This window comes from Oryctolagus cuniculus, chromosome 11 (assembly GCF_964237555.1).
Source record: "Oryctolagus cuniculus chromosome 11, mOryCun1.1, whole genome shotgun sequence".
NCBI lineage: Eukaryota > Metazoa > Chordata > Mammalia > Lagomorpha > Leporidae > Oryctolagus > Oryctolagus cuniculus.
This window is the reverse complement of record NC_091442.1, coordinates 95768644-95794699: the sequence shown is the minus strand read 5'-3', so window position 1 is coordinate 95794699 and position 26056 is coordinate 95768644. Positions and strand designations below refer to the sequence as shown.

The following is a 26056-nucleotide window of genomic DNA, read 5'->3' as shown; positions in this document are numbered from 1 at the left end:
GTGAATGTATGAATTAGAGACTTGCCAGAATTCAATGATTAATATTTGTGGCTCAGAGACATTAAGCAAAGGTTTAATACCTATTTTAGAAGGTGAGGAAATATATGAATTTTAGAAGGATTTAGATTTATCAGAAATATCCTACAATTTAAGTTTTATTTAAACATATAAGTTATAATTATATGGAAAATTCATGTGTGGGAGATACTTCTATAATGAATTATAAATTATAAGCTTCTAAAATTCTCTTTAAGGGAATGGGCATTTAGCATGACTGTTAAGATGCCTGCATCCCATATTAGAGTACCTGGGTTTGATTCCCAGCTCTGCTTTCAATTCCAGTTTCCTGTGAATGTACATCCTAGGTCTCAGCAGTAATGATTGAAGTACTTGGGTCCCTGCCATCTATGTGGGAGACTAGGATGAGTTTCAGGCTCCTATTTTGGGCATTTAAGGAGTAAACTAGGAGAGGGAATCTCTCTCTCTCTCTCTCTCTCTCTCTCTCTCAATTTCTCTCTCTGTCCTGCAAATAGATCAGAATAATTTTTAAAAAGTAGGTATTTTATAGAGCCCAAAACTTAGAAGGTAATATCAAGATGGCTAATGATTCTCAAAATAAAATTTCTCTTTAGGAATGAGTCATTTCTTTCTGGGATATTAACCTGATGATGTGTGCAAGCTTTAAGAAAACATAGGGGATGGGTACTTGGTGTAGGGTAAAGATGCTGCTTTGTATGCCTTCATCCCATCTTGGAGTGCCAGGGTTGTAGTCCTGGCTCCAATCCTGATGCAAATTTCCCACAAATGGACACCCTGGGAGCCAGCAGGTAATGGCTCAAGTAGTTGTGTCCTTGACACCCACATTGGAGACCTAGTTTGAGTTCTTGTCTCCTGGTTTTGCTTGGCCCAGCCCCAGCTACTGTGGACTTTTGTGGAGTGAAACAGTTGTTCAGAGATTTCTGTTGGTCTCTCTCTCTCTCTCTCTCTCCTCAATTTCATCATTAATTTTCTGGCTGTTATGTATCTAGGGCCAAAACACGGAAGTTGAGAAAACAGCCAAAAGCCACAAGTTATGAAGATTAAATAATGCAAGAGAGGTAGATTCTTTGAGTAACACAGCATAATTTGCTTTCTAGTTATTACAAGTTGAGACACAGAAGAGAAATGATAGACTAAATATTACAGAGGTTCATATACTGTTACATTAAAGATATCTCAGCTAATACTGTTCAGCAGTGAGCTGACATTAGGAGAATATCAAATTAAACATAATGTAGAGTCATTATGAAGCATGATAGTAGCTAACAGATTTGAAGAAAGACAGAATGATACCAGCTAGATTAACGTATAGGCCTGGAGCATTCATCATTCAGAAAAAGGAGTGTGTACCAGATTGTCTCTGGAGACAAATGGCATTATTCTGATGTCCAAAGGCATATCCTAAAGTCCATTGTATTTTATCATTTCAGAAATTTCATTGGGGGATCCTTATGTTGTGCCACTGCCATTCACCTTAACACTGATCAGAACACATCTTCAAGCATCTGTTTCCCAAATGCAACATGACCGTGTTTCACGATGCTTCTTGTACCTTTGTTTATATTCCTCCTTTTGTTTAGAATGCCTTTTTTTAAAAATCTCTACCGTGTATAAGGCTACTCATTAGTTAGTACCTAGTTCCAATGTTTATTATATATACATATATCATACATTTACATGCAGTGCAGCTGCAGTGAGGATGGAGATATGATAGATACATAACCTATTTGTGTATTTTTTAAAAAAGATTTATTTATTTATTTGAGAGGTAGAGTGACAGAGAGAGGGAGAGACAGAGAAAGGTCTTCCATCTGCTGGTTTACTCGCCAGATGGCTGCAATGATCAGAGCTGCGCGATCTAAAGCCAGAAGCCAGGAGTTTGTTCCAGATCTCACATGTGGGTGGTAGGGCTCAAGAATTTGGGCTGTCTTCTGCTTTCCCAGGCACATTAGCAGGAAGCTGATTGGAAATGGAGCAATTGGAACTTGAACTGGCACCTATATGGGATGTCGGCATTGCAGGCAGAGCTTTACCCACTTCACCACAAAGCCAACCCATGTATATTTTTTTAAAGTGTTAACTTTTGGAACAAGCAAAGTTGGATTTTTTCCCCCAAAGAAACCTTTTATTTAAGGAATGAAAACTTCATGCATTTCATAAATACATTTTTAGGAATATAGTCATTCTTCCCAACATACCCACCCTCCCACCCACATTCCTACCCCTCATCCTCCTCCCTCCCCCATTCTCAATCCAATTATCCACTAAGATCCATTTTCAATTAACTTTATACACAGAAAACCAACTCTGTACTCAGTAAAGAGTTCAACAGTTTGCATGGGGAAAAAAAAAAAAAAACCAAACTGTTCCTCCACAGTTGAGACAAGGGCTGTTCAAAGTTATTGCATCTTGAGGCGAATTTCAATTATTTTTTAAAAATAATTAACTTTAAAAAAGCTCCCAAGGCTGATATATCTTTTTTGAGCACTTAGACATACTGTAACTTATAAGACATAAAATACCCTCCACTTAATACATTAAAATAAAGTAAGTCTTTGAGAAAAAGTTTTTCATTAATTAAGGGAGCATCTAGGAAAACAAGCAATGAAGTTGGACACTTAGGCATATCTAAAACTTAGGAGACATAAGAATATCCTCCACTTAATACACTAAAATGAAATAAACCTTTGAGAACAAATTTTACTGTTAATTCTCATAATACAACACTGAGGACAGAGGTCCTGCATGAGAAGTTAGTGCACAGTAACTCCTGTTGTTAACTTAACAATTAACACTCTTATGTATGACATCAGTGATTGCCCAAAGCTCTTGACATGAGTTTCCAAGTCTATGGAAGCCTTTTGAATCCAAAAAATCTGCAGTATTTAGACAAGACCAAGCAAAGTGGAAGTTCGCTCCTCCCTTCAGAGAAAAGTACCTCTCTCTCTCTCTTTTTTTTTTTTTGGACAGGCAGAGTGGACAGTGAGAGAGGAGAGAGACAGAGAGAAAGGTCTTCCTTTGCCATTGGTTCACCCTCCAATGGCCGCCGCGGCTGGTGCGCTGCGGCTGGTGCACTGCGCTGATCTGATGGCGGGAGCCAGGTACTTCTCCTGGTCTCCCATGTGGGTGCAGGGCCCAAGCACTTGGGCCATCCTCCACTGCAGTCCCTGGCCACAGCAGAGAGCTTGCCTGGAAGAGGGGCAACCGGGACAGAATCCGGCGCCCCGACCGGGACTAGAACCCGGTGTGCCAGCGTCGCAAGGCGGAGGATTAGCCTAGTGAGCTGCGGCGCCGGCTAGTACCTCTCTTTTTGATGACCACTTCTTTCCATTGGGGTCTCACCCACCAAGGTCCTTCATGTAGGACATTTTTTCCCACAGTGTCTTGGCTTTCCAGGCCTTAAATGCTCTTGTGGGCTTTTCAGTCAGACCAGAATGCCTTAAGACCTGATTCTGAGGTCAGAGTGCTACTTAAAATGATTGTCATTGTATGGGTCTGCTGTGTGGACTGCTTCCTGTGCTGGAACATTCTCACTCTTTTTAATTCTATTTTTTTATTATTACCAGACATTTAATCCTATCTATATGATCACTTTAACACTTAAGACCTTTACCACCCAGGTTAAGAGGATTTGGGGTCTCATGGCAAGTTTTTAAACTGTACTCTTAGAAGTAAGTCTGTAGAAATATATCAGAAATATACAGCTTTATAGTTAAAAACTTCATACACTTTATAATTACAACTTTAGAAATATGGTGATTTTTCCCATCGTGCCCACCCTCCCACCCATACTCCCTCCTCTCTTCCTCCTCTCTCTCTTACTCCCACTCTTATTCTTTACTAAGATGTATTTTCAATTGACTTTATACACATATGATTAACTCTATGTTAAGTAAAGAGTTAAACATAGTATTAAAAAAAAAGCTCTTCTTCAACAGTCAAGACATGGGCTGTTCAAGTCATTGCTTCTCAAGTTGTCAATTTTACTTCTACAGATTGCCTTTTAGGTACTCTATTAGTTGTCATTGGTCAGGGATAACATATGGTATTTGTCCCTTTGGGACTGGCTTATTTCACTAAGTATGATGCTTTCCAGATTCATCCATTTTGTCACAAATGACTGGATTTCATTTTTTTATTGCTGTGTGGTATTCCATGATGTGCATATCTCATAATTTCTTTGTCCAGTCTTCAGTAGATTGGCATTCGGGTTGATTCCATGTCTTTGCTATTGTAACTTCAGCTGTGATAAACATGGAGGTACAGGTAGCTCTTTCATATGCTGATTTCATTTCCCTTGGGTAAATTCCCAGGAGTGGGATGGCCGGGTCATACAGTTGGTTTATATTCAGATTTCTGAGTTATCTCCATACTGTCTTCCTTAGTGGCTTTACCATCTTACATTCCCACCAACAGTGGATTAGGTTACCTTTTCCCCATATCCTCACCAGCATTTGTTATTTGTTGATTTCTGTATGAAAGCCATTCTTACTGAGGTGAGGTGAAATCTCATTGTGGTTTTGATTTGCATTTCCCTAATGGCTAGTAATCTTGAGCATTTTTACATGTGTCTGTTGGCAATTTGGATTTCCTCTTTTGAAAAATGTCTGTTTAATTCCTTTGCCTCTTTCTCTCTCTCTCTCTCTCTCTCTCTTTCTTTCTTTCTATTTGAAAGGCTGAGTTACACAGGTTTCCCACGTGGGTGCAGGGGCCTAATGACTTGACCCGTCTTCTACTGCTTTACTTGGCCAATGCATAGAGCTGGATCAGAAGAGGAGCAGCTGGGACTTGAACCTGCACCCATATGGGATGCCAGCATTACAGGTGGCAGCTTTTACCCATTATGCCACAGTGCCAGCCTCTTTACCCATTTCTTAACTCAATTGTATGTTTTGTTCTTGTTGAGTTTCTTGATATTTATATATATTCTGTTAATTTATCCATTATCTGTTGTATAGTTTGCAAATATTTTTCCCCATTCTGTTGATTGCCTCTTCACTTTGCCAATTGTTTCTTTTGCAGTACAGAAGCTTCTCAATTTGATGTAATCCCATTTGTTAATTTTGGCTTTGATTTCCTGTGCCTCTGGGGTCTTTTCGAAGAATACTTTGCCTGTGCTAATGTCTACAGGGTTTCCCCAAAGTTATCTAATAATTTGATGATTTTGGGTTATAGATTTAGGTCTTTAATCCATTTTGAGTGATTTTTTTTTGTTTAAGATAGGGTATTGCTTCATACTTCTGCATGTGGAAATCCAGTTTTCCCAGCACCATTTGTTGCAGAGTGTGTCCTTCCTCCAGGGATTGATTTTAGCTCCTGGACAAAGATAAGTTGTTGTAGATGCTTAGATTGATTTCTGGCTTTTCTATTCTGTTCCATCGGTCTATTCATCTGTTTTTGTACTAGTACCAGGCTGTTTTGATTATAACTGCCTTGTAGTATGTCTTGAAATCTGGTATTGTGAAGTCTCTGGCTTTGTTTTTGATGTCTAAAATTGGTTTAGCTACTTAGGGTCTCCTGTGATTCCATATGAATTTCAGCATCATCTTTTCTCTAAGAAAAATGTCCTTGGTATTTTGATAGGTATTGCATTGAATCTGTAAATTGCTTTTGGGAGAATGGACATTTTGATATCGATTCTTCTAATCCATGAACATGGAAGATTTTTCCATGTTTTTGTATCATCTTCTATTTCTTTCTTTAATGTCTTATAATTCTCATTGTAGAGATCTTTGACATCCTTGGTTAAATTTGTTCCAAGGTATTTGATTTCTTTGGTAGCTATTGTGAATGGGATTGATTTTAGTAGATCTCACTCAACTTTGGCATTGTCTGTGTATAGAAAGACTTTTTGTGTAATGATTATATATCTTCCTACAAAGTTGGATATTTCTTCTTGTGTGTTCCCATGGCTCTTTAATATATTTCTTTTTTTTTAAAAGATTTATTTTTTTTATTTGAAAGACAGAGTTACAGAGAGAGGTAGAGACAGAGAGAATGGTCTTCAATCCGCTGGTTCACTCCCCAGATGGCTGCAACGGCCGGAGCTATGCCGATCCAAAGCCAGGAGCCAGGAGCTTCTTCCGGTCTCCCATGCAGGTGCAGGGGCCCAAGGACTTGAGCCATTTTATACTGCTCTCCCAGGCCATAGCAGAGAGCTGGATCAGAAGTGGAGCAGCCAGGAGTAGAACCAGCGTCCATCTGGGATGCTGGCGCTTCAGGCCAGGGCATTAACTCACTGTGCCACAGTGCCGGCCCCTAATATACTTCTATTACAGCATTGTCTGAGGATAATTGTCTGAAAATCCGTATCCTCAATAACTAGTTGGCCTTGATTTTGCCACATAATGTGCAGAAGTGATAAATAATAAGGATATGCATTGTTTTACATCAACACCTAGTGAAGGAGCAGTGGTTTTTATTTATTTTTAAGCTTTACATGTTCATAATACTTATTATGTAGCTCATTTTGTCCCTTGAGAAGATGTATACTCTGTAGCTATTCAAGATCTGTTTCATTCCACTGGGTTCTGCACTTCCAGGTTCATTCAGATTTAAGTAAATAATTATACAGTGTAGATATGTCCAAAGTAGTACTTATCCATTAGGGAAGCACAGATGAAGAAATAGTGTGCTGTGTATTTTAGTGAATATAGGAACTTGACAGGCTAATGGGAGTGTTCTGGAGGGAAAAGGAATGTATGCAAAGGCATAATAATCTGAGATACCATGGTGTGCTCAAGGAAGCATAGGTACTTCAGTGTCATTGAAGCATGTTTTATAAAGTGAGAGGTGTCTGGAGATCATACTGTGGGTTATTAGAATGGTCATGCAGGAATATATATATACCATATTTTTTAGAACATTAAAGCAGTGTTTTATTATTGTTGTTATTTATTTGGAAGGCAGAGTTACAAAGAGGCAGAGGCAGAGAGAGAGAGGTGTCTTCCATCCACTGCTTCACTCCCCAAATGGCCACAACTGCCAGAGCTGGGCCTATCTGAAGGGAGGAGCCTGAATCTTCAACGTGGGCGTGGGGCCCAAGGACTTGGGCCATCTTCCGCTGCTTTCCCAGGCAACAGCAGAGAGCTGGATCAGAAGTGGAGCAGCTGGGACTTGAACTGGTGCCCATATGGGATGCTGACACTGCAGGTGGCAGCTTTACCTGCTGTGCCACAGCGCCGACCCCTGTCCACCATATTGACAACAAAAGTTGTTGAGGAATATTGAACAATCTATTTTTAGAAAGATTCTTTGGGGCCAGTGCTGTGGCATAGTAGGCTAAGCCTTTGCCTGTGGCACTGGCATCCCATATGGGCACTGGTTCATGTTCTGGCTGCTCCTCTTCCAATCCAGCTCTCTGCTTATGGCCTGGGAAAGTAGTGGAAGATGGCTTAAGTATTTGGACCCCTGCACTTGTGTGAGAGACCCAGGAAAAGCTTCTGGTTCCTGGCTTGAAATTGATTCACTTCTGGCTTTTGTATACATTAGGGGAGTGAACCAGTGGATGGAAGACTTTTCTGTCTCTCTCTCTCTAACTCTGCCTCTCAAATTAAAAACTTTTTTTTTTTTTTAAAGCAAAGATTTCTTCAACTGTGTGAAGGATGATCAGGGAAAGGGGAGTCTGGATAAAGAAGCACCATTTGGTTTGTTGTTGCAGGTAGTCTGGATGAGAGATACTAAGTGAACAGGGGCAGTGCAGTGAGGATAGAAATAAAAAAGAAAGGAGAAATATGTTTTGTTAGAAATGAGAGGGCAGAGCGGTTTAGCATAATTTTACAATCCTAGCTCAGATGAAAGGTATAGTTAGTTGGGAACAGTGATTGGGGAAAATAATTGAGTTAGATTTGTTACTTTTGAGATTCCTTTGGGATACAGGCAGAGATGTATTGTTGTTCAACACATAGATCCAGAAAAATTGTGGAGAGAGTTTTTGGTTGGATGTATGGATCTGGGAGTCATCAGCACATAAGTGATAGTTGAAACTATTATATACCAGGGATTGTTGAGTTAGAAGAGGGGAAGGTAAGTGAGAAAGTCCTTGGGAGCGATAATCTTTAAAGGAAATTGTGTTGTGATTTTTATAGAATGAAGAGAGGATGATCCTTCCAATATATGAAAGCTGTCTATTCTCATAAAATGAAATTTGTAGAACCTTCAAAGTTATACTGTATTTACTGCTGCTTATGGTATGAAAATATATTGAATTTCAGTCCTCACACATAATCCATTTGTTTTTACCTCTGTGCTAGCAGAGCATTTTAGAATTGTAGCGTACTTGATGTAAGTAGATCAGTGTTTTATCTTTGATTTAATGAATAAACTTAGATATTCTTTATTAAATGCTCCTTAAGAATAGATTGCATGAGGATTTTTTTGGGAATGGTTAGTGTTGAGGTTGATTTGTTCTGAGAGGAGAAGTGTGGTGGGGGCAAGAGGCACAGAGTCATCACACAGACCCCGGGAGTCGGGTGAAAGCAGGACAGAGGCGAGCAGCAGGCAGGCTCGTTTATTTCAGTTGGTACAGCAGCTTAAATAGCCAAGGCAGCCAATCTGGTCAAGGGGCGGTTTATGCCCTAGCCAATCACAGCCTGTTGCCAGGCAGTATCCGAAGCCATCCAATCACAGCCTATTGCCAGGCGGTATCTGAAGCCATCCAATCACAGCCTGTTGCCAAGCAGGCTCCATTGCCATGTGGTTTCCAAAGCCATCCAATCACATCCTGTTGCCAGGCAGGCTTCATTGCCAGGTGGGTTTCAAAGCCATTCCTGAGTAACTGATGCTCCTTGCCAGTGGTCATCTTGGCATGGCCTTCAAAAGAGGAAATCCACAGCTGATGCCGCGGCTCACTAGGCTAATCCTCCACCTTGCGGTGCCGGCACACCGGGTTCTAGTCCCGGTCGGGGCGCCAGATTCTGTCCCGGTTGCCTCTTTTCCAGGCCAGCTCTCTGCTGTGGCCAGGGATCTGCATCCCATGGGAGAGCAGGATAAGTACCTGGCTCCTGCCATCGGATCAGCGCGGTGCGCCAGCCACAGCGCGCCGGCCATTGGAGGGTGAATCAGCGGGAAAGGAAGACCTTTCTCTCTGTCTCTCTCTCTCACTGTCCACTCTGCCTGTCAAAAAAAAAAAAAAAAAAAAAAAGGAAATCTAAATGGCCAACAGACACATGAAAAATTGTTCAAGATCACAAGCAATCAGGGAAATGCAAATCAAAACCACAATGTGGTTTCACCTCACCCCGGTTAGAATGGCTCACAGTCAGAAATCTACCAACAATAGATGCTGGAGAGGATGTGGGGAAAAAGGGACACTAACCCACTGTTGGTGGGAATGTAAACTGATTAAGCCACTATGGAAGTCAGTCTGGAGATTCCTCAGAAACCTGAATATAACCCTACCATTCAACCCAGCCATCCAACTCCTTGGAATTTACCCAAAGGCAATTAAATTGGCAAACAAAAAAGCTGTCTGCACCTTAATGTTCATTGCGGCTCAATTCACAATAGCTAAGACTTGGAATCAACCCAAATGCCCATCAACAGCAGACTGGATAAAGAAATTATGGGACATGTACTCTATAGAAGACTATACAGCAGTCAAAAACAATGAAATCTGATCATTTGCAACAAAACGGAGGAATCTGGAAAGCATCATGCTGAGTGAAATATGCCAGTCCCAAAGAGACAAATATCATATATTCTCCCTGATCGGTGACAACTAACCGAGCACCAAAAAGGAAACCTGTTAAAGTGAAATGGACACTATGATAAATGGTGACTTGATCAGCTCTTGCCCTGACTGTTGATGAACAACTTAATACTTTATCCGTTTTAGTATTTTTTTGTTTATTCTACATAAAACTATTGGTTGAACTCTGTAATTAACACACATTTATTCTTAGGTGTTTAAAATTAACTGAAAAGTGATCCCTATTAAATATAAGAGTGGGAATAAGAGAGGGAAGAGATGTACAATTTGGGACATGCTCAATCGGACTTGCCCCAAATGGTAGAGTTAGAAACATACCAGGGGATTCCAATTCAATCCCATCAAGGTGGCATGTACCAATGCCATCTCACTAGTCCAAGTGATCAATTTCTGTTCACAATTGATCATAATGGTAGGACTAAGAGTAAAGGGATCACATAAACAAGACTAGTGTCTGAAAATACTAACCGATAGAATGAAAAAAAGGGAGAGAACGATCCATCATGGGAAGCGGGATACACAGCAGACTCATAGAATGGCGGATGTCCTAAACAGCACTCTGGCTCAGAATCAGCCCTTAAGGCATGCGGATCTGGCTGAAAAGCCCATGAGAGTATTTCAGGCATGGAAAGACAAGACACTCTGGCAAAACAAACAAACAAAGAAACCACCTAAATGAAAGATCTCCGCGAGTGAGATCCCAATGGAAAGAACAGGTCATCAAAGAAGGAGGTACCTGTCTCTGAAGGGAGGAGAGAACTTCCACTTTGACTACGACCTTGTCTAAATATGATCAGAGTTGGTGAACTCAAAAGGCTTCCATAGCCTTGGCAGCTCATGACAAGATCCTAGGGAGATTACTGACGCCATAAACAAGAGTGTCAATTTGTTTAGTCAACAACAGGAATCACTGTGCCCTTAGTCCTCATGTAGGATCTCTGTCCTTAATGTGCTGTACATTGTGATTTAATGCTATAACTAGTACTCAAACAGTATTTTTCACTTTATGTCTCTGAGTGTGTGCAAACTGTTGAAAACTGCATGCGTATGTGTGTGTGTGTGTGTGTGTGTGTGTGGTGTGAGGAATAACTTTTGTATTTTCCATGAAATCTTTGAATATAAACAATTTAGAAATTAATTTAAAGATGAAAGAGATTTCTATTGTAAATTGGGTTTGTAATGCAGAAATAACATGTAGTATTTTGAATACTGTTGAGAATTTGAAGGATGTAGAAATCAAGTAAATAATTTTCTGTTGCACCAACAGACAAATGGAAAGATAGTTTAGTGTCTTATTTGCTAATTTATTTTGCAGTCAGATATCTGACAATATAATTTTTAATGCCATCTGTTATATCATTTATTCTACAAGAGGATACTTTACAAAGTTTGTAGTAAATGAATTAAAATGTAAGTTTACTTAGGTACATATTTGAAATCCATGCATATGTGATGTCTTAAAAAGTTCATGGAAAATGCATATTGTTAAAAAAACAGTGCATCGATTTTTAAAAAAAATCTTTTTTGTACCTAAATAAGTTTATCTTTTAATTATAGTTTTCTTTTTTTTAAAAAAAAGATTTATTTACTTGAAAGTCAGAGGTACACACACAGAGAGAAAAAGAGGCAGAGAGAAAGATAGGGAGGCAGAGAAAAAGAGAGAGATATCTTCCATCCAGTGGTTCACTCCCCAATTGGCCGCAACAGCGGGAGCTGTGCCCATCCAAAGCCCGGAGCTTCTTCTGGATCTCCCACGTGGGTGCAGGGGCCCAAGGACTTGGGCCATCTTCTGCTCCCAGGCCATAGCAGAGAGCTGGATTGGAAGTGGAGCAGCTGGGACTGGAACTGGCACCCATATGGGATGCCAGCGTTGCAGGTGGCAGCTTTACCTGCTATACCACAGCACTGACCCCTTAATTCCATTTTCTATGACTTTTGAAGAACTCTTGTATTCTGCCTTCTCAATTCTTTGAAGGTTAAAAGCATGTTTTACCATTTGTATTTTTTATAGGACTATTATAACATTTGAAATTATGCTCAATAAATATTTATTGAATAAAGTCACTACAAAAGTTATTAGATAAAAGGATTTATTTTGGGGCCAGCATTGTGGCATAGTGTGGCATGGGCATCCCATATGGATGCTGGTTTGAGTCTGGGAGCTCCACTTCTGTCCCAGCTTGCTGCTTATGTACCCAGGAAAGCAGTGGAAGATGGCCAAAGTCCTTGGCCCCTGCACCCACGTGGGAGACCTGGAAGGGGCTCCTGGCTCCTGTCTGCAGCCTGGTCAAGCCCTGGCTGTTGCAGCCATTTGAGCAGTTAACCTGCAAATGGAAGATCTCACTCTCTTCTCTTTTTCTCCCTCTCTGTAACTGTGCCTTTCAAATAAAGAAAATAAATCTTTTGAAAAAAGGACTTATTTTAAGGAAGTTACTTTTAACTATAATCAAAAAGTGCTAGAGATAGAGTAGCATTCTGGAAAGAGCATGGGGTTTGTTCAACGGACTATTGCATATCCTGATTTAGTTAGGTTTGTGACATTGCTGAAGTTATTTAAATTTTCTGAGATTTAATTTACTAAGAGTTTTGAGATTTAAATGCAGTTATGTAGGAAAGTGTCTGGCACATAGTAAGGATAGTGATCATTATGATCACTCATCCATTTTACAGCTAACAACTGTGTATACCAATGGTTTTCAAGTATTTTTAATTACAACCACTATAAAAAGAAATTGATTTTTTTTGTCATCACCCATACAAAGGTTAAAACATTATTTATCTTCACTACATATGATAAACTGTATTATATTATGTTGTAGAGCATTCAAAAAAATTGCAGTTGTAAGTTGGTTTTATGATTTATTAATAAAGTACAACTCAAAATTTGTAAACATCACCTGCATCAACAATTTAACACAATATTCTAGTTGTACAGACGTTTTAGCTAGATATATGGATTTGGAAGACTTCTTAAGATTAATTAGTTAATTGAATTTATTTGAAAGGAGCAGTTACAGAGAGTGGGAATGATAGAGCTTCCATCCACTGGTTCACTCACTCCCCAAATGGCTGTAAGAGCTAGGGCTGGGCCAGGCTTAAGCCAGGGGTCTGGAACTCCATCTGGGTCTCCACATGAATGTTAGGGTATCCAAGTACATTGGCCATCTTCTGCTGCTTTTCTAGGCACAGTAGCAGGGAGGTGGACTGGAGAGGAACAGCCAGAGATGCTGGTGTCACAGGTGATAGCTTAACCTGCTGCACTACCATGCTGATACCTAGTTGGTAGTCTTAACCATGTAATAATTCTGGTTTTTTTATGTTTTATAAGATTATATATTAATTTTAGGCTTTTATCCTGTTAACTTGAGATTAATAAGGATATTTACTGACTAGAATACTTTTTATCATTGTAGATATCTGAATTCTGTGGTAATTATGGATGGTTTAAGGTTTTACTTTTTCCCTTTAACCAAAGGACTTCTTCATTATTCTTGTTTGTTTGTTTGTTTCAGTGAAGTATAATGGGATGGATAACATTTGATAGCGCATCTTCTCAACCGATTTTCTTGGTTAGAACTAAATTCTCAGATTAGAATTTGATACTCTGGCAATTAATTTATCAACCTAAAAGATGGTTACAAATATTTTAATTGTATTTCGTGAAGTTTAATCAGAATAGACGTAATACCTTTACCTGATACCAGAATTCGGACTTCATATCATAAATGACAACTATTGTAATGGCCCATGGTCTTAAATAAGGCATTTTACTATATTTCTTAATATGCAAATTGTTATTTTATAATATTAAATACTATTTTGAAACCTCTTTCTGCCTCTTTCTCTAGGGCTTCATATGTCCCCAGTGTATGAAGTCTCTTGGCTCTGCTGATGAACTTTTCAAACACTATGAGGTGGTTCATGATGCTGGTAATGATTCAAGTCATGGAGGAGAGGCCAGTCTTGCTTTGAAGCGGTACAGTATAATACTTTTTTGAAGTGTAATGCCATTATGGGATGTGCCTGTGGTATTGGTTAATCATGGTCCGTTTATGAAAACTAATATTATTGTATTATTTAATTCTGTTTCATTTAGTATGACCTTTATCCCTTATTTTTACAACCTATTCAATTCTTGATCTGTGATATCTATATCAATATCTACAAAATAGTACAGAGGTTATATTTTCAATGAAAATGTAAATTCTCAAAAGAAGGTTAGGTCAAATTTGGCTTTTGTTTAGTTGATTTTCTAATAAATTAAAATAATGAATTTACCAAGAATTAAATTTTAAATTTAAAGTTTTTAAATGCTAACTTATAATCACCAGTAAATAATAAATACACATACCTATTGTGCTTCTGGACAATTTAGCCTGACCATTTTAAGAATTAAAATTAAATGCAAATATAATTACTTGGAATAGTACTCAGCAATATGACTTCAATTTTCTTCTGCTACTAATGAGATATCATGCCTTTCTTTTTCAACTTTTATTTAATAAATATAAATTTCCAAAGTACAACTTTTGGATTATAGCGGCTTTTCCCCCTATAACCTTCCTCCCACCTGCAACCATCCCATCTCCCACTCCCTCTCCCATCCCATTCTTCAAGATTCATTTTCAATTATCTTTATATACAGAAGATCAACTTAGTATATACTAAGTAAAGATTTCAACAGACTGCATCCACACAGACACACAAGGTATAGAGTACTGTTTGAGTAGTAGTTTTACCATTGATTCTCATAGTACAACACATTAAGGACAGAGATCCTACATGGGGAGCAAGTGCACAGTGACTCCTGTTGTTGATTTAACAATTGACACTCTTATTTATGACATCAGTAATCACCCGAGGCTCTTGTCATGAGCTGCCAAGGCTATGGAAGCCTCTGGAGTTCACCAACTTCGATCTTTATTTAGACAAGGTCATAGTCAAAGTGGAAGTTCTCTCCTCCCTTTAGAGAAAGGTACTCCTTCTTTGATGGCCTGTTCTTTTCACTGGGATCTCATTCACAGAGATCTTTCATTTAGGGTGTTTTTTTTTTTTTTTTTTTTTTTTTTTCCACAGTGTCTTGGCTTTCCATGCCTGAAAAACTCACATGGGCTTTTTGGCCAGATCTGAATGCCTTAAGGGCTGATTCTGAGGCCAGAGTGCTGTTTAGAACATCTACCATTCTATGAGTCTGCTGTGTATCCCGCTTCCCATGATGGATCGTTCTCTCCTTTTTAATTCTATCAGTTATTATTAGCAGATGCTAGTCTTGTTTATGTGATCCCTTTGACACTTAATCATATCATTATGATCAGTTATGAACTGGAACTGATCACTTTGACTAGGAGATGGTATTGGTAACATGCCACCTTGATGGGATTGAATTGGAATCCCTTGGCATGTTTCTTGCTCTACCATTAGGGGTAAATCCAAGTGAGCAGATACCATGTCTGTTAAAGTCTCACTAAGGAAGACAGATTAATTTCATTCTACTTGCAAACAATTTTTAATGTCTTTTCAAAAAGAAATATAGACTAATTGATTAATGTGTTATAATACAGGGAATATTCCATAGAGGAATAATATTGCTACCTAACTTTGTGATTGATAGATGATGTAGAACTATAAAATTTGACTTTGAATTTATTAAAATGTGTGATAAAACTCAAATATTTTGGGAGGAGAAGGTCTTCTTTTTAACATGCCTTTTGACATTCTTTGGTATTTTTATGTGTAAGTTAGTAATTTTGGCTATTGTTCTTTTGTCAGTTAGTAAACAAAGTGGTTATATTAAATCATATTATAAATATTTTAGAAGATTTATTTATTTGGCTGGTGCCACAGCTCAATAGGCTAATCCTCCGCCTGCGGCACTGGCACACTGGGTTCTAGTCCCGGTCAGGGTGCCGTATTCTGTCCCGGTTGCTCCTCTTCCTGTCCAGCTCTCTGCTGTGGCCCGGGAAGGCAGTGGAGGATGGCCCAGGTGCTTGGGCCCTGCACCCACATGGGAGACCAGAAAGAGGCACCTGGCTCCTGGCTTTGGATCAGTGCGATGTGCCGGCCGTAGAGCGCTGGCCGCAGCGGCCATTGGAGGGTGAACCAACAGCAAAGGAAGACCTTTCTCTCTCTCTCTCTCTCTCTCTCTCTCTCTCACTGTCCACTCTGCCTGTCAAAAATTTTTTAAAAAAGATTTATTTATTTATTTATTTGAAAGGAGAGTTAGAGAGAGAGAGAGAGATTATCTTCTGTCTGTTGATTCACTCCCCAAATGGCCACAACAGCTAGGGCTGGATCACATATGGGTCTCCCATGTGAGAGCAGGAGCCCAGGGACTTGGGTCATCTTCTGTTGCTTTCCCAGGTGCATTATTAGGGAGCTGGATTGGAATTGGAACAGTTTTGACTCCAACTGGTGCCCGTATGGGATGCTGGCATCGTAGGCAGTATTTTAACCCACTATGCCACAATGCCAGCCCAAATATTTTTATATTTAATATAAATTTAGTAGAGTTAACTTTTCAGCTCTGAATTAGACCATGTCCAACACATAAACTTTCAACATAAAGGCATTCATAGTCTATACTTGTTCTTCCTTTTTATTTACTAATTTAGTGTTTAGTTCTCTGCAGCATGGCTTTTGCCATTCTCCTGGAATTTGTTCCTCAAAGGTCAGCAGTAACCTGGATTATTTTCATTATTGTTTTACTTGACCTCTATTTCAATTACCTGTTGCCATGTAACAGTCTACCCAGCGCTTAATGAGTTTATTACTGCTCATCATTCTTTAGGAGAGGTAGAATTCTCTTTAAGTGATATTCATGGAAAAGCCAGAAAGTTCCAATTGGCCTTGCATTTACGGCTGGAAGTTGGTATATGCTTGCTGAGTGCTTACCGGGGACTCAGTTCTCCTTTCTATGGTCTCTCTGTGTGACTGCTTGATCTTAGAAAGTAGGAGTTTGGTTCCAAAAAGGAGCATTCCAAGAGGAAAGAAGCAGAACCTGCCTATTTTCTCTAGGTCTGATTCAAAAGTGGCAGAGCAATGCTTCTGCCACATACTATTGGTTGAAGTAGTCATAAAGCCAGCTGAAATTTGAGAAATAAAGAAATAAACTTCATCTTTTAATGGAGCAGTGGATTTTGCATAAAGGAAGGGAAGAATATGATGGCAGTCATCTTTGTAGACTACCACAAGCTCTGCAAAATTTGACCTGTTTTCTGTTTTTCCTTTTAGTCTTCTGGCACCTCATACCATTGTGATCATTTAACCATTTTCTGTGGTGCTCTTTCTCCATATAATCATCCTACGGGTAGTAACTAACTCCATAACTTCCTATTAAACTACATCTTCAACCTTAAATTATCTTCCAAATTGGTGAATAGATAGCTTCCCTTAGATGTTTCAAAGGCATCACATGGTTGATCTTTTGAAAGAGTTCATAGTATTTCCTTCTGAACCTACTCCTTGTCTTCTGTTGGTTCTGGAGAATGACAGCATTATGTGTCTATCCAGATACTAAAGCCGGAAAATTGGGTATATCCCTATTCATCTCATCTGATCTGTCACAAAATTTAGTTAATGCTGTTTCTTTAACAGCTCTTATGTCCTTTTTCCATCCTCACTTCTACAACTTATCATATTCTGCAACTTTAGGCCTTATCATATCTCACTCAAAAGTATTTTTATTTATAGTTGACTTTCTGTCTGTAGTCTTGTACCTTTCCAATTCTCCATATTGTTGGAGAATTAAGTTCTTAAAATGCAAATTTGATTGCTGTTACTCTAAATTATAACTTTTACTGGTTTCTTCTTGATTATGGGGCAGTCATTGTGTACTTTGTCAGGTTTATCTTTTGTTATAAGTCCTCTTTCCTTCTCCCTGCACCGCTCCACTTTATGACAGTTGTGTAACACAGTGGATAGCATGTGACTATAGGTAGGATATGTCTTTTAGATCAAAACTTCATGACTTGGAATCAAAATTTAAATGATTTAAGAAGATATATGTTGAAAATTGAGGCCTTGCCGCCCTTTTTCTTTAGCACTCACTTATTTTCATTAGTTTATCGTGTGTTTTTCTGCGATAATCTATGCCTATAAATGTATATATTTATGTCTCTGTAGACATAAATCAGTGTGTAAACATTGTACATGAAAGGTGCCAATTCTACATTATTCTGTATCATTCATTTTTCTCTGTAAAATGCATTATATCAATGCAAATAGGGCTATCTCATTTTTTAAATGATAACATGCAATTTTATCTTTCTTTTCTTGAGTACTTTGCAATTCCATGTAATGTTGTGGCATATGTCCTTATGGAGATATCATTTGTACATGTTTGACTATATCTGTAAGATGAATATTTAGGCAAAGATTCCCTTTAATGTTTTGATAGATATTGCCAAATTGTCTTTTGTAGATAACCTGAGATTTTTTGATATGTTACACATTTCAAAAGATTGTCTTTAGTAGGCAAATTACTTTTACAACTTTGTTGAAATGAAACTTTTTAAAAGATTAATTGGAACAACTGAGATTACTGAGTTAGAAGTTAAATTACAATTCTTTTAAAAATTTTATTAAATTTTGGCATGAACCATTTAGGTATGTTGTTATTCCTTTCTTAATCATTTTGTTTTATATGTAGAGTTGGAAGATTAATAATAGGGAAAACCTACAACATACCCACACATTTCTATTTACACATAAAGATTTAAATGTCTTGTGGTTGGATTGTGGTTTCTGTAGTCACCTTAGTTCATTAAACAACATGGAAGAGAGGGAGGGATGGGTCTCACACACACACACACACACACACACACAGACGCACAACAAATAAATGAAAATGTCACAAAAGATGTATTTTGAGAGTCAACAAAACTCTTAGGAATCTATTATCTAATTTTATTTTAATATGTAGAAGATTAAAGACTTGACCTCAAAGATTATCTCCATCATGAAGCCCTTTTCCAATCCTCTAGGTAGAAGTGACCACTATCTTTATGCTTCTGTTTTAGTTTCTATCATAGAACTGATCATGGATTATTACACTTACTTATTTACATGTTTACTTCCCCCATTAGACTGAGCAACTTGAGAGTCTGGCACAAACAACATATGCCTGTTGAATAATGAATGAATGAATTACTTACATATGACTGGCTATAAAGGTAGAAGACTCCTTTCTTCATCCTTTACATTTGTCTTTGTTTGCAATTTCCTTTCTGTTCTGTTATTAACCCTATTTCATGGATGAAGATGTTCTTTATCCTCCACCCCAGTCTCCATCCAAGAGTTTGATTCTCATACCAGTCTGTCCTATAATCTTTCACTTTACTGATATCTTTTACTTACGCTGGAGTGGACTTGACCTTCTCATCATTAGACCTGATCCTATTCTTGTATTGCCTTTAGAGTAGAATCGTTCATTTGAGTATTCCTCATTAACTCCTGTTCCCTTTCCATTTTTTTTGTATTTTTTTTTATCATGGCTGTCATTGGTAGTGGCATGGATTAAGAGAGTTTTTCTGCTAACAGTCCAACAAAGGAAGAAATCTCACCATCCAGAATAATAATCCCACATGTGTTTTCTCATGTAATTTTCCTCCTGCATTAGGGCCTAGGGTGGTCTACTTATTATCCTTTGTCAGTTGGAGTTTTGGGTGCGGAGAATAGAATATATCAGTATGTTCTCAAACAAGAACAAGTGTGTTACACTCAAGGAACAAAATGCAGCCAATATGTTCAAGCTAAGTGAATGGAGGGGAGAGTGATAAGTTCGGGACTAGATTGGGCAGATTTTATAGTCCCTGTAAATGAGTTTTGATTTTATGCTAACTGCCATAGGCAGCCGTTGATGCTTATTTCTGGTAAATAAATGGAAGACATTGTGCTTTTGGCTGAGGTACTTAACTTTCAGTACATGATTATTTCCATGAAAAAATGTTTTCCATTTATAAGTAGTGAGCTTTAGGAATAACTATATTTTTTTAGCTTTTATATATGTATCATTATACATGAAACGTGTAGTGTTTTTTTTTAAGAATTGTGAAACTGTAATAATCATATAGTTACTAGCCATCATTTGTTAAGTGACCAATTTGTTAATTAAAGAACACTAATTACTAATTCCTTTTCCTCTTATATATGTTTAGCGATGATATAACACTACTCAGACAAGAAGTACAAGACCTACAGACTTCACTTAAGGTGAGCATAAACATGATTATACTTGTTTGCATTCAGCATTTCAGATAATAAATATTTTAAAATTTATTAATTAAACATCTTTTGTACCAGGAAGAAAAATGGTACTCAGAAGAATTAAAGAAAGAATTAGAAAAATATCAAGGGCTACAACAGCAAGTAATTATTTTTAAATACTTGAAACATGTTTATTATGTATTTGCATTTCAGTTATGCATAATACTTTTTTATGTGCAAGTGGTCTATGCAAATAACATTTTAATTTATTTCCATGTGTTTAATAGTCTACAGGGTATTAAAATTTTTTTTTAAATTTCAATGAAAGCAAACAAATATCAGGGAAGCAAAGATGTAACTATTAAAGGTCTTCTGTCAGGGCTTAGCTGCCTATGGATTTTTTTTTTCAATTCTGGACTTACTGTACTTTCTGCCAATAAACATAAATGGTTAAAAAAGATAGGTTCGAACAATAATGAATCACTTCAAAGAATTAGTGTTTGTGACAACTTAGAGGACAAATTTGGAATGACTAAAATGTTTGTAGGGAAAAATATTAGCTGTTTGTGCTAGTGATGATTGAAAATATGGGAAACTGCTTTATTAACAATGTTAGTTTTTTAAAATCTTTAAAAGATATTTACTTGAGAGGCAGAGAGACAGGGAAGCAGGAAGGGATGAAGAGTGAGAGCAGGAACAGAAGAGAGACCACACTCCCATCTGCTGGTTCTTTATTCAGAATCATCCACCTGCTTGTTCATTCCTCAAATGGCCAGAACAATCAGGTCTGGGCCAGGCCAAAGCCCAGAGCCAGGAACTCCTTCCTGGTCTTCCACATGGATGATAGGGACATAAGTACTTGGGCCATCTTCCACTGCCTTCCCAGGCCGATTTGTTGGGAACTGGATCAGAGACTTGAACCAGCATTTTGCTATGGGATATCAGTGAGTTAAGCCACAGCTCTCCTTTCCATTCACTTAGCTTGAACGCATTGCCTTCATTTTGTTCCTTGAGTATGAAACACTTGTTCCTGTTTGAGAGCATACTGATATTCTATTCTCCTGCATCACAGTAAACTTAATTTTTTTTAACTTGTTGATTCTTGTATAATGAAACTTAGCTTACAAAACCACACTGTACAGCTGCACAAAAATATTTCCTTGTTTACCTATTCTATAAACTTTTTAATATTTTTGTTTTACTTTATTTTAATTTTTAATTTTTCTTGTTAAAAACTAAGATACTAAGATAACCTAGGCCTTCACAGAATCAGGATCATCAATATAATTGTCTTCCACCTCCAAATCTTGTGGGAACTTCCCATATAAGCCTTGTGAAATCCTTTGGTCTGGCCCTACCAAGGCAACCACAAGCAGGACTTGAAGTTCAGTAACTTTTTTTTTTAAGGGAAAGAGTTTATTGGGGGAAACCTGACAGACCGGCGGGAAGGGACGAAGAAGGAAAAGAGGGAGAAGGAGAGCGTGAGAGAGAGAGAGACACAGAGATCAGATGTAGAGAGAGGGAGAGTCACATGTTCAGGAACAGGTCCTTTAAAAACTTTGCTGGGGGGCAGGCAGGGAAGTAGGAGCAGCGAATCCCATTAGGATGGGGGTGGGGCTGACACCCGTGGTTGGGCCATGTGACCACCTGGCTTCCAGCAATGGCGGTAGGGGCTAGAGCCTAGGATGTCAGGGTGTAGATCGTGCCATAGGTAAGACTGCCACAGGCTAATTTTTTAAAAAATTTTTAATTATAAGTTTTTTTTATTTGAAAGGTTGAGCTGCAGCCACAGAAAAAGGGACACACACACACACACACACACACAAAGAGAGCTAGAGCGAGATTGATTTTCCATCTGCTGATTCACTCCCCTAGATGGCTGCAACAGCCAGGGCTGGGCCGAGAGCCAAGAGCCAGGAGCTTCTTCCGGGTCTCCCATGTGGGTGTAGGAGCCCAAGCACTTGGGCCATCTTCCGTTGCTCTCCCAGATGCATTAGCAGGGAACTGGATTGGAAGTGGAGTAGCTGGGATTTGAACCAGTACCCACATGAGGTGCTGGCACTGCATTCGGTGGCTTTACCCACTATGCCAGAGTGAACAGGCTAATTATTAAGTTGATAATTTTTTATGGCCCGCAAATAGTGTTAGAAATATCCAAATGGTCTTTGGAGGAGTAAAGGTTCCCAGCCGTCGCACTGGGAGCTATTCAAGGGCAGCAACATGCTTGGAACTGTCACGTTCTATGATAATGATGCCTTCTTATGCAATGCCTGCTGAAGGACTTTGCTGAGCTGTTAGTTTTTTTTTTTAATAAGTAGAAGGAATACATTTTAAAATAATGATAAAATATAGTATTGTAAATACATAAACAAGTAGCAGTTGTTTATTGCTATTATCAAGTATTATATACTGTACATATTGAAGTTTGTATACTTTTCTATGACAAGCAGCATAGGTTTGTTTACACTCTCCTATAATGTTATGATGGCTACAACACAAATAGAGGATAGGAATTTTTCAGCTCAATCATAATTTTACTAGACCACTGTTGTATATGTGGTCAATTGTTGATCAAAACATTGTTATGTGGTACATGACTATATATATACATATGTATATGTATATATATATATATACACCTTATGAATTTAGCTGCATAAAAATAATACATAGGTCAGCATTGTGGTGCAGTGGGTTAAGCTGCTGCCTGTGACACTGGCATCCAATATTGGAGGAGTCTTGGCTGCTCTGTTTCTAATGCATCTGTAAAAGAAGCAGAAGGTGGGCCAAGTCTTGGGTCCTTGCTACCCACGTAGGAGACCAAAGTGAGATTCCTGTCTCCTGGCTTCAACCTGGCTTAGCCCTGGCCACCCTGGCCGCTTGTGGGATAAACAAGTGGATACAATTCTTTTTTATCTGTTTATGCCTCTTTCACTCTTTCAAATAAATTAATTAATTAAAAATAATAGTAATGCATAGGAAAAAAACAGAAGAAATTGTGATGTCAAATGTGATTATCTTTGAGTTGGATTCTTTTGATATCTTTATAGCTTACTAATTTAGTGTACTTTTTAAGTAAAATCCATATCCATTTATTAGTTTTATACCAAAATTATATTAAAATTACAGCAAGAATTAAAGAATGATGAATTTTACCAAATCCATAGTTTTAATTTGTTGGACTAAAGTAGATACCCTTCAACAATAGTTCTAACATTTTTGAGAAGTATTCGTAATCCCTTGGCACATTATCTTGGCACATTGTGACTTTCATTTGGTAGTCTTGAGCTTTTTCACCAAGAATTATCATTTGAACTGGAAAAGCAAAAGAAGTGACTAGCAAGATATTAATCTTATTGCTATTCAACTTCTTTAAATCAGAAATGCAGTTAAGATAAAAGAAGCTTTTAGTGACCTAAAATGCTTATAATTCATTTATTCATGTTTGATATAGGAAGGCACTTCAAAAAGTTTATGAAAGAATGAAATTAAAAGATAAGCTTATTTAGGCCCAAAGAATGGAAATCCAGGCACACTTCCTTTATAATATACATTTTCCATAAATTTTTTAAAGATCTCTGGTAGATGCCACTAGCAATTAATTAAGCTTGGGCTATATTATTTTACAATCCTGAAAGTAAGAGAGGAAATTGCCTGCTGCATTAAAGATGATTATTTCATATTTAATAAATTTAAATCAATTCTCTATAGTGCAAGGTATAAATTACCTTGATAGGAAATATATCTGTGGGGGGAAAATGTATTGTAAATATTTATGATTCTGGGACTGGCATTGTGGCGTAACAGGTAAAGCTGCTGCCTGAAGTGCTGGCATCCCATATGGGTACCAGTTCTCTGCCTTTCAAATAAATAAATAAATCTTAAAAAAAAAAAATAGACACTTAGATACTTCCGGTCTTTTTAAAAATATATATATTTGATGCTAAGAATAATATGTCTAAATCCAGTTTATAGGGAAATAAGAAGTCAGGTTTACTAGGAAATATCTTAATAAAAATCTTTTAGATATGTTTAATTCTTTAAAATGTAAAAGTAATACCAAGGTACTATATTTTGTTCCTAATGCATGTGATAAATTAAAACTTAAGGAATATATTCTTTATTTCTGTTTCTTTAAAAGATGAATTATGAATTATGCTTTTAACATCTGGTGTTTTAGTGGTGATAGTTTATTGGCACATTTTAGATTATGCAGATTTTGAAATATAGATGTTTTATGATTGTAAGGAGATGATCAAAGTTTGATTTCACAAAGCCCATGGTTTATTGCTATAGTTAGAGAAAATTTTCTGAGGTTCACAGGCTTAAAGTGTGAGAGAAGTATATGAACAAATCTACAGGAAATACTCTGAATAGTTGAGTAGCAGTGACCACATCATAGGTGAGTTCCAAAATTATTAAAGTCCAGTTCCTCAGTTATGATGTACACAGGTCTCTGTGGAATGTAAAGTCTAAGTAGAACTTGAGGTGCGCCTTTTTTATTATTTGTTTCTGCGGAGTGATGGTGTTCAGCACAGCAGAGATCTGCAGGAATCTCCTGGTGCTAGAGGGCAGTGCAGGTATTGGCAGGCGAGATTCAGTGCTCAAATACTAGTGGTGTGGCCCTGTCTCAAGGAGGTATAAGCTGTTGGTCTTGGAGAACTAGCAGACATATTGCAGCCTGCCACAGCACATACTGTTGGTATTAGGAGATCCATTCAACGGAGTATAGCTTGCTGCAACTCTCGATGGGTCTTTCAGACTCTTAGGAATGTCTGTTGTGAAATCCAGAAGTTGAGGTCAGTATCTCACATTTGGGGTATGATAAGATCTTATATTGCATTCCCTAGGGGGGTGGAGTTCCCTATAGGTCATTAAATGTGGGATCTGAAAAGACATTACAAGCTTAAGGAGAGAAAAGAATGTATTTCAAATTCATATTATAGTAAAACGTTTGTGATTCATATAACAAACTATGTATTTGGAATCATTTCCGAGCTACATAGCAGTAGGATTTTGAATATTGCCAGATAACTTCAGTTCAAGTATTTGTTTTAGAGCCTGTGTTTATAATCATAATAATTTATATTTTTAAATATAATTGAATTCATGGAATTAAGGTGCTATCTATTTTAAGACCCATTAACAGCCGGTGCCGCGGCTCAATAGGCTAATCCTCCACCTGTGGCGCCGGCACACTGGGTTCTAGTCCCGGTCGGGGTGCCGGATTCTGTCCCGGTTGCCCCTCTTCCAGGCCAGCTCTCTGCTGTGGCCCGGGAAAGCAGTGGAGGATGGCCCAGGTGCTTGGGCCCTGCACCCGCATGGCAGACCAGGAGAAGCACCTGGCTCCTGGCTTTGGATCAGCGCAATGTGCCAGCTGCAGAGCGCTGGCTGCAGCGGCCATTGGAGGGTGAACCAATGGTAAAAGGAAGACCTTTCTCTCTATCTCTCTCTCTCTCTCTCTCACTGTCCACTCTGCCTGTTAAAAAATTAAAAAAAAAAAAGACCCATTAACAGTTTTGTATGCTAGTGTGTTAACATAGAAAAAAATTCTGTCTTGTAACTGGTGAAGTACAGTTAGACCATTATGCTGCTGTGCTTCGTAGCACCTTACAGATCTGAAAGAATGGCCACTACTAATCTTTCATGTTCCCTGAAATCTTGCTACTGATCTGACAGAATGAGGTTTTCAGAGATTTTTAACATTTGCAATTGTAATTGCATTGTTTATTTCTCCTTTCATACATCCATTTATGTCTTTTGTTTTCATTGAGGAGGCCAAACCTGATGGATTGGGTGCAGACTCATCAGCAGGTAATTTCACGTAAAGCAGATAGTTTTTCATTTTTTTCTTTCTTCTTTCTCATCCTTCTTTTTTATTGTTTCTTTTTTTTCCTAGATAACTGCTAAATGAATTTGGTTTGTGGTTATACTTTATGATTCTAAAACAGTGAAGATAATGGTCATATCACAGCTACTTACAAACTCTATAATTTCATCAATGAACTTAACTCATTTTTTCGGTTCATTGTATTCTCATGTTGTAAATAAGTTTGGGGAATATTATATGAATATGATTGAAAATTTGTTTATATTAAAGTTATA

The 26056-nt window shown here is 38.0% G+C and overlaps 1 protein-coding gene across 8 annotated transcripts in view; it reads left to right on the top strand.

Annotated features, from left to right (window-relative positions):
- The window catches only part of EEA1 (early endosome antigen 1), a 472296-nt gene that overhangs the window by 355950 nt on the left and 90290 nt on the right, over positions 1–26056 (top strand). For 4 of the 8 annotated variants that reach the window (XM_070052691.1, XM_070052692.1, XM_070052693.1 and 1 more), the window contains 4 exons: positions 13597–13724; positions 19903–19957; positions 20048–20113; positions 25726–25765. In XM_070052691.1, the coding sequence (XP_069908792.1) occupies positions 13597–13724; positions 19903–19957; positions 20048–20113; positions 25726–25765 (289 nt within the window). Of the gene's footprint in view, positions 1–13596; positions 13725–18831; positions 18919–19902; positions 19958–20047; positions 20114–25725; positions 25766–26056 lie in introns of all 8 variants that reach the window. The other 4 variants (XM_070052694.1, XM_051846532.2, XM_051846534.2 and 1 more) reach the window with 4 other exon arrangements.